Source organism: Atta cephalotes (genome assembly GCF_000143395.1).
Source record: "Atta cephalotes unplaced genomic scaffold scaffold00018, whole genome shotgun sequence".
NCBI classification, from domain to species: Eukaryota; Metazoa; Arthropoda; class Insecta; order Hymenoptera; family Formicidae; genus Atta; species Atta cephalotes.
In genome coordinates, this window is record NW_012130082.1 from 1,566,865 (window position 1) to 1,577,090 (window position 10,226).

Consider the following 10,226-nt stretch of genomic DNA (forward strand, 5'->3'; position numbering starts at 1 on the left):
AAGCTGCCGCGCGAGTCCAGCCTGTGAAAGAATTCGCATCTCGATCGATCGAACATCGCGCAGAAAAACGTTTAAATGCGTTCACGGTGTGCCCTTCGTGGGAAGAAGGATGCGAGGATCCCCGAAGAAATGTTGAACCGCGCAAAATGCATACCGATCAGATGCGGTAAGAAACGTTGTAACTCGTTCGGACACGAAATAATTAGAAAGTTGATCGCAATTAAAGATGATTTAACTAGACACAGATACATTGATTTAAAATTGTATTTATATTTTTATCAGAAATATGATTATTACCGAACTGGAACATAGTGATCCTAAGAATAATTTTATAAATAATTTTATAAATAATGCTTTTTGAAAAAACTTTGAATGTTTATATATATCTAACAAGATTTGAAAGTAATAAATTCTATCAATAATATTGCATAATTAAATTTATTCTCATATCGGTCCAATTTTTTATTATAATAACATTTTATTTGTGAACAAGCTTATCTACAAATTAAGAACATATATATAATTAAATTTGAAAAATTCCTAAAGAAAACAACAAAATTTTAATAAGATTTGAAGATTTATATATTCCTTTACGCCAAAAAAATATATCTATATAAATAATGTATTTCTGTTATTAATTATATATCATTTATAATATTATAGATATTTTAATCTTATAACATAATTTTCAAATAAAACTAGATTAGCAAAACAGTTTAAAGCAAAACAGTACGGACACAACGATATTTAATATGATATAATTGCAAGAAAATGTTAATATAACACAAGTGTCATAAGCACTCCTCCTAGAAAGAACTCTAAACAGGATCGTAAATGTCCGATTTGACCTTAAAATAGCTCGTGTGTTCTAGGATCGAATCAGTCATCGTCCGGCATAATAAACAGGTAATCACTGTCGCCGCGATTCTGTCGACGCTTCGTGGTCTGGGCTGAAATTGAGTCCCTGACAGAAACCGGGCTGCGTGGCGCCCACCGCGAAATGACTGTCATCCACCCGCCACCGAGATCTCTCGTTGACACTTCCGACTGGGTTAAACAAACTCGCGTCGGAGTACGAGGTGGCAAACACGTGGCCCGATAAAAGAAGACGCTGATTTATTCCTTGACATTGAATCAGGAAATAGTGCATTCTGATTTACAGCGACGTACTATACAAAATTTAGAGCGATGCAAGTGTAACGCGATAATAAAAGAGACGTGAAATAATGCTTGATGAGACCAATGAACGAAAGGGATATGTCACTTGGTTTATAAACGAGTTGGAATGCGACGGTATCAAACACATGGCACAAAAAAGGAAAATGGAGAACGCAATGTCCCGGAAGATCACTTTCTCGTATTCACTTTAGGGCAAGAGATATAAAACAAGAGCACGGTAACGTACGAGAATCTCAGCACTGGGATTCTGTAAGTTTTAACGACGGTGTCGGTATCGTTATATTACATAGATTATTATATATGGTAAAAGAATAGCGGAACAGTAATATCACTGATACGTTATTAAAATTACAGAATCCCGATATACAGGAAGCGTAACGCGTTAAAATGCGAGACGGTGGTCGATTAAACGAGATTATTATTGCGCGTATTGCGCGAATAAAAGAGAGGATAATAAACATAGAATTTAACGGTGCGACGTGCTTTCGACGACCATCGCGAGCCCCGGTGGACGTCCGGAATGCACGCGGAACCCACATGGCGGTCCTTCGATTCGTCACGCGCGATCCGCGAGCTCGCACGGCCGATGCGACGTAATGCACTCCACGCAACATCGGCGACGGTGCAGCACACGATGTGCTCGCATACGATGCATTCAATAAGCGATGTCCATAAATAAGCCGCGCCGCGGACCGGTTAGGATATATCTATTGCTTGTAATTTACGTCGGGGGCTTGAAAAGCTTCAGGGACGACTCCTCCATCTCCTCCATCTTCGTACACTTTCTACCGCCAGACGATGGCCGAGACGAAAATAATTTATCGCCCCGGGACGGGAGAGGGACGGGAACGGAAAGAGAAGGGCGAAGGGCAATAACGATCCTCCCAACGTCACGCGCTCGTAGTGACAAAAGAGTATATTAAATTCGCGCCGTTATCGCAAAGTATCTGCAATATAATGTGTGTTTTAATGACCCATCGTGTCTTCTTCAAATACGAGATCTACATCAGAAGATTCGTCGTAAAGATCTGTATCGGAATTCTTTGTAAAGAAAAATCAATTTAACCGCGCTTAACGTTAATATTACTTGTGTGATTTTTTTTTAAACGTAATTAATCACGCGAGGTGTTTCTATCTTATATATTATCTTAACATTATATACGTCATTATTCTCTTTAATGATTTACAATTAAATAGAGATTGATAATATTCTACTTCCTTTAATAAATAAAATTAATGCAATTCTTTTTAATTGTATGGAATAATTTGTGCTAATATAAATGGCATTCACGTATGTAACGAACTTATAAAATAGAAATGTTTTGAACGAGTAATGAAGGGTTAACTAATATTTATTAGAATAGTTACATAGATTCACGTGTAATTAATTTGAGTACTAAAATCTTATTCTTTGCTGTTATACTCACACTGTCAGAATCACCCAGTCAAATAATTTCATCAAATGACAAGTTGTTTATTTTCTATCAATTGTGTAATTTATGGGGTCATTGTTTATTTTAGAAGAGCTCACGCTCACAACATGCTATTTCAGTCTTATCCTTCGTGCGTGTGCTCGCAGCTCTCAGACGAACAAACGCAGTTGCGTATTTAGAACTAAATTTATAAACTCACGCGATAAGATCCAAGAGACGAAAACGAGCAAAATTTATATATGACATTCTGACGGACTAATTAAAGCGTGCGTACAGTAAATGATAGCTAATTGTAAACGGTTTCATTAATATTTTATATTGAGAAAGAAATGCTCAATATGTCTTAGACTGTGATGTTTTTGTTTGGTCCAAGTTCTAAATGAACGCTTTTCCTTGCGTATATCAATGTCCCTTTCCAGATCCCGACGTCATTTCTAATGTAAGCCCATCCATATCCAGAATGACAGCGCCGTGAATCAGATCGAGATATCATGAATCACGACAGAGATGTCGCATTTCCGCGGAGCTCGACGACGTCTTTTTCATTCGGTCGACCGACTCCTCGTCTTTCTCATCTGATTTCTATATATGTATACCCAAACAGAATAACAAGTTATGATATCAAGATGATGTCAAAATGATTCCAAAATCATTAAAGGTCATCATCATCAATCATTAAAAGTCATTTTTCAATCATTTCTGATTCATTTTAATGTCATTTTAATGTAGCTTGTTGTTCTGCTTGAGTACTTCTCATACATGTATTTTGTGGTATCCACACTTAACAGCATTTCTTTATTCATTATTATCTATCATATGTTGTATTTAATATTGTGTTTCTTTGTACCTGTGCTTTCTCTACCATTTCCTGTAATTAATCAACAGTTTTATTATACAGCTATTAAATGAAAAAGAAACTGTTTTCATGAAAATTTTTTTATTACAAAAAATAGACACTAATAAAATCAGTATTAATTTACTTCGTGATGGTTAGTTTTATTATGACTTAGGTTTTTCATTTTTGTGATTAATTTGATATTTTATCTAATAGGCTTCATTAATGGAGGCTTTCCATTTGACGATGCAAATTAATAATCTTAAAATCTACACAAGTATCGTCCTGTCTTTATTAGTCTATCTTTATTAGTCCTGTCTTTAAATGTCAAAAAAGATAGAAGAAAGATGTTTGTGTCAAATTTTGTCACCAAATGGAAAGTAATCTATGATGATGTCATGAGTGAAGCCCATTAGGTGAAACATCAAGCTAAGATATCTACAAGTTAATCCCGTTGGGTGAGTTCAAAACGGCAAAACAGTTAGGCATGCTTACCGAGCGATTGTATATGATTGGTTGGATCTATAAGTAACAACCAATTACATTAATTTGCTCGGCGAGTGGGCTAGCCGCTTTGTCAACTTGAATGTCTTTAATTTGTATCATGCGCATGCTAGTTCATCATTATCGGCTCGATCTCGAAACTGTGAGATTTATTTGTCAATCGTAATCTATATGCAATCTTCGCCACACATGGAGAGTGCGATCACGTGGCATCAGAACCTAGTTAATTGATTAAGGCCTCTATTCTTGAAAAAAAAAAACATATAATTTCATTGCTTTTGAGATACAGGGGATAAACTGAATAATTACTCGAAAAACTATACTATAGTGTATGTTACGTATCATAGTCTTTTGTATACTTTTCTTTTCAGGAATAGGCCCAGAATCTTTTCCGTTTTTGTTTTTGTTTTCTATTTCTGATTCCATGTGACATCGTACCTTAATTTGACGTATATGGTGATTTTGCAGATACTTATTCTTTCTATTTCTTACTATTTCTATTTCTTACTATTTCATTAAATCATCATCGCTTACAACTTCAGAACTGGGATAGTAATTAGTGAACGATTTCTCTCGTCTGGAAATTGTCAATAGGCTGGATTCTGAGGGCTTTATCGCTTCTGTTGATTCGAAGCAGACGAGAGACGCCATACTTTTACTTGAGCTTCGTTTTTGCTAGATCGTAACGGCTCTAGTCTACCATTTAATTCACGCGGGAAATGTTCTGATTGGCAATCCATAGAGTGAGTGTAAAGAGAGTGGTGCCAATTAACCGGAAACTAGCAGTACATATTTATGACGCAATTCCTTATCTTAACTTTTTCTTTATTAAGTTGTTTTCTTCTAAACTAAACTTTTTATAAACTAAACAATGTTGATTTTTGTATAAAAAAAAAGAGCATTTGCGGGAAGCATTACTTTTCTGTTTTAATCTCAAGAAATCTACTGCTGAAAATCATCGTTTGCTAGTGAAAACTATGGGGAGCATGCTCTATCTGAAACAACTTGCACAGATTGATTTAGAAGATTTAAAAACAATGATTTTAACGTGAATGACAAAGAGCGCATTGGTCAGCTGAAAAAGTTTGAAAATGAAGAATAGAAGGCATTACTTCAAGAAGATTCATGTCAGATGCTCATAAAATTATCGGAAACATTAAATGTCGATGAGTCAACCGTTAACAAACGTTTAAAAACAATGGGAATAATCTAGAAGCTAGAAAACTAGGTCCCATGTGAATAAAAGAGCTACGCTGTCACAATTGTGTACCTCTCGCTTCTGATTCCCGTCTCTGCGGACCACGTCGATAAATCGACCACACTTGAGATTACCGGTTCGCGATGGAAAGTAATAGATATAATATTGTAATGATCGGAGAGAATCATGATTGCGCGGTAAGATATTCATTTAAAATATGAAATGTGAATGATTAATAGCGAAGCTTTTTCCTTTTAGCATCTCATTTGTAAGACATAACACCTTCTTTAGGAGAAGATATGAAGTTCTTATTACTTCGCTCTTGTTAACAATATGGATGATCATTTAAGACAAGTTATATTTAAATATAATATATAAAAATTACAAATTTCTTTTTTTTTACATGAACTGCACAATAAATTAAATCTGTTCGCATCAAGTTGTATTTAAAAATATGTGAATACAGAAACGTTATTTGTAAAAATTTCTATTTTCTATATGCAAATATACAATAAATTAGGCCTGTTGTGTCAAAATATATATATACATTTAAGAAGACTTTAAAAATATACACATACGTTTATTTTGCTTACATAAAGTAAATTTCGCATCATGCCTCATATTATGATAAACAATTTTCAAGATTGTTGTCAACATTGAGAAACAATCTGTCAACATTGAGAAAAGAGAAATTTACAGATTTTAATTTTGATATTCGGAAAACCTGTTGTCAATAACTATTTATACAATCTGTTCCTAAGGCGGCGAAACGACTCTGTCTGACGATACGCGCCAGCATACAATAAAAATATCGCCGATACCGTTTATAATAATGAAGTTCGAGTATATCTTCGCGGAGATAAAAAAATGCACAAGATTTAATTAACGACGGTAAAAGTAATAATTTGTCATGCTCACACGAATTTTAAAAATACAGAAAGTCTCCATGTGAGCGCGCACTTTATGTCGCCACAAGATTAGTAATTATTGCCCACGTCTACAATTAATCGTTACTATTAATATCAAATACGACCACCCACAATGCATGGTAAATGTATACCGAATTATCGACTCTTAGCCGATCTACCGATCGTCATGATTGTATCTGCTAATCGATTGATTTCTATATATCTCGAACCGATATGAATGATAGATTCGTGATATTCTCGATGTTTTCCTTCTTACATTACTAATCTACATTATTAATTTATTTTTACTAGTCTATTTCTTAAATCTTGGTCTAGTTTAATCTTGGTTAAATCTTGATTTAATTTATTCTTTCTAATTTAATCCTTTTCTTAAACCAGAAAAAGATAAAAAGTAAATTAAACCAAGATTAAAGTTAATTTATATTGATAGAAACAAATATAATTTATCTATCTTTCAGTCTGATATTATTTGACCATTTTTTTTTTCCTATTTATGTACGCTGCTTTCTCTTAAATTAATCCTGCTGCAATGAATTTAGTTGAATGCACTAATGCCGTCGGACATGTGTCTTTAATATAAATATAGAAACAAGTTAAACCGCATAATCTTTGATATACTTTATTGTACTGTTTGATAAAATATGTATTTTATAATAAAAAAATATTGCTTTTACATTCAGATTAAATCAGTGTATAATGGTTTTAATATACATCAATGTTCAACTAAATTCGCTATTAGTCTTTATTAATGTTCCTAACTACATATCGCTAAAGAAGAAAAAGATTAATGATTTATTATCACAGATTTTTTAAATTAAATAGTTATTAAATTAAAAATTTTCAAGTTCTGCTCGTTAAAAAATTACAAGATTCTGCTTTCTGTTTCAAGCGTGTATTTTCAGTAATGACCGAATGACATATATTTCACTTAACAATCTTCAATTGAAATTAATCATAGAAAAACATTGATCGAAACATTAAGTTCCACGCGATATACAATTATGGCAAAATCGAGAACAAACATGTTTGTATCTATTTAATTGCTGGTAATGCTGAACAATACGTCACAGTACTGTATGTATGTCAGTTGAACTGACTCGGTCGTCGTAAGCAACGTGCGATCCATCGGATCGCTTCGGATCGTGTCGATGTATTTAGCGGCAATAACGAACAAATTGTTAAGCATCGCAGTCGTGCGAAGTTTACGCGAAAATATATGAGTTCATGGTTGATATATCGTCAATGATTTATGTTATAGGTGGATATTCGCCGTAGTTATCTCGCAGAATAGCATGCGAATACGAGCTCTGCGATCGCGCGCGTTATTTATGATCGGACTAATGAAGTTAGTCATTATCTAACACATATCGTGTGCAAGAAATCGCGAATCGAAACGTGGAGTTAGAATTATGATTAATGAATTAATAACGACATGGTGGTCACGCGCGTAAACAACGTTGCTCCCGCGATTAGCGCGATAAATGCAGGGGCAGACAGGTGTTAATGCGTGCGCGCACGAGCGCACATCGTAGTAATTAACGCACGAAGGTCAATTCGATTCATGCGGAGAATTACATTTTAATTGGAAGAAACTACGTCGAATGCAGTGGTGAAGGAAGAAATGCGAGAAACGGCGATGGTCCTGCGAGACTTCTCTTCATAATGTATTTCTGTACATGCTGTCGTTTCTTTGGGAAATGCGTTGACGTGTGCAGAAGAAAGTACAGATGTAAAGTAGAAAAAGAAAGAATTTTATATGTTAAAATTATATAACTTTGATTACTTTTAGAAAGTTCTATAAAAGACTTTGATAAATTGAGAGAGATTATTGTATATAATTGAAAGATTATATTTATATTTTAAATAAATATGTATTTTATATAAAATTCCTTCTGATATTTTTTAATTACTTCTATTACAGAATTCTTTAAAGTAACAAAAGTAATATCGTATATCTCGACATTTCTTTTTCATTTTTACTGTGCAAATAATTGAATTTTTTTATGTAAATCGATAAATAAATTCTCAATCTTTTTTTGTCAAGAGATTAATTAATAAAAGTAGTTGATGAAGAACAAAAACAAGCGAAAGAGTGATAAAGCTTTCAATTTTCATGCTGGTGCAAACTGGTCGAAGATCAAGGACAGGAATGTGGAATTGATTCCTCCAACGCGATTTTTATTTCTGATGATTCAGCGATTGCATTAATGATCTCAATTAACGCTTGAATCATTAGTTGTGACGTTAGCGTTTATGAGCGGTCTTCAAGATCCAGTAATAGAAAATTTTTTCTTATTATTTATTAAAAATACCAGGTCAAGTTTATTCCTTTACGTAATATGCATGCATTTCAATTCGAATCATGTAAATTGTCCGTAACCATTAAATATTGTCATTAGCTATAACAAAAAGAATAATATAAATGAATAATGTGATCAAATGGATTAATGAGAAAGTGAAACTTTCTGTCAAGGAAAATTGAGTATTTTATAAATTTTCTTTCCCTTGAAGATAATTTTAATATAAATTAAATTCAATATTTTTATTGATAATTTATGCAACAAATAATAAGAAATTAAGGAAATTTCTGTAATATAAGATATGCATATAATTCTAATACATATATTGTCCTTCTTCCCACTAGTCCCTCCGATTATTTAAGTCCATTCAATGACTTTGTCAACAGGTCTATTAACCGTTCAGTGCAACCATAATTTATTTCAAAAAACTTCGCGCGCTAATGCCGGCGATAAAATATTTTACGACGCGATGTATTTACAAGCGTGCGTTTGTGGAGAGAAAGGACAGGACGAGATAGGAATTCGATTATATACTGAAGGTGTATTAAAATAAAACTCCAAGTAACCAAAGCTCGCTCCCTGATACTCACCACCACGTGGATCCCCTGCCGCGATTTTTGTTCCTGGTGATCTCCTCCAGCGACGCGTGCACCGTCACCGAGAGTACGGTGAGAAACATCCAGAGCCTCATCTTCCGGCGTGTGTCTCGCGTGTCTCGTAATCGCAGAATGTCCTAGCGTGCAAATCCGCTCTTGTCGTTTCTTATCGTTGATCAAGGGCTAACACCGTGCACTATCACTGAACGAACATCTTCTCGCGATACTCACGTTCTTGATACTTGGTCGACGCGAACTCGGATTCTTTTCGAATCGCACTCACAGGGTCATGTGCATGACCCCGATGCTAATCGCTTGATAAGATCGTCCTGAGATTTAAGCGCGATCCTTCCGGGGTGTTTCGATAACGGTCACTGATCGCCGTATAACCCTCATGAAATCGACGTTCAGCGAACCGTATCGGAGCTGGTATTCGAGCGAAGAAATGTAATCGTCTATCTCTCTGCAACTACTTCCGTGCACTGATCTGGAAAGTTATCTCCCTATCTGTCGTTTTGCGTTAGGTCGAGTGTTCCTTACAGAGACTTGTCAAAATGTCTGTTATATCTAACAAACACCGTGACGTTTAGTTGACGATCCTGTTGCTGACTGTGACTGCAGGGCGATGTGAACCGTACCACGAACCGTACCACGAAAATTCACCCCTCCCGAAAGGCCCTTCTCGAAGGGTGGGTGTCACCCTTCGAGAGCGCGCGACCGAGCGATTAGGTGGTGGGAGAAAGAGACGGATGACGACCGGGTACAAAATGGTTCGAAAAGGTCTTATACCTGTCAACCCTCTGGATGCTGTGTGTTTCGGACCTCCAACCGTTTGCTTAGGATCAGGTAAAACACCCAGATTCGGAAACGCCACCGGACCCGGTGTCTTTTTGGGGTCTTCTCGCCTAATCTCTCTCAGGGGTGACGTATACGCGTGCCAGTGCTCTGCTCCTTCCGTTTCGTTCATCCGTCGACCGTCCGTGCCAACTCTTTGCTTCTTCGATGGGGAGGTCCTTCGAATGGTAACGTGCAGTGACGGTGGTGGCGGTGGCGGTGGCGGTGGCGGTGGCGGTGGCGGTGGCGGTGACGTGCGCGCGTGCATGCGTGCCTGCCGCGGGCGTGCGTGCACGCGTGCTCGTGTTGGGATACAACGATGTAAGGCGATGAAGGGGAGAGATGTTCTATTCGCCCTTTTCTGTTTTGCACCCTCTCCTTCTCTCTGTCTTCTTTCTCTCTTTTTTCTGTCTTTCTT

At 36.0% G+C, this 10,226-nt stretch overlaps 1 protein-coding gene across 1 annotated transcript in view; it reads right to left on the reverse strand.

The window, feature by feature from the left end:
- LOC105618733 (protein Wnt-1) overlaps positions 1-9,069 on the reverse strand; it is a 28,330-nt gene extending 19,261 nt beyond the window's left edge. Inside the window, exon 1 of the mRNA XM_012200264.1 lies at positions 8,969-9,069. Within this exon, the coding sequence (XP_012055654.1) occupies positions 8,969-9,069 (101 nt within the window). The remainder of the gene's footprint in view (positions 1-8,968) is intronic.
- Between the last annotated feature and the right edge of the window lie 1,157 nt (positions 9,070-10,226).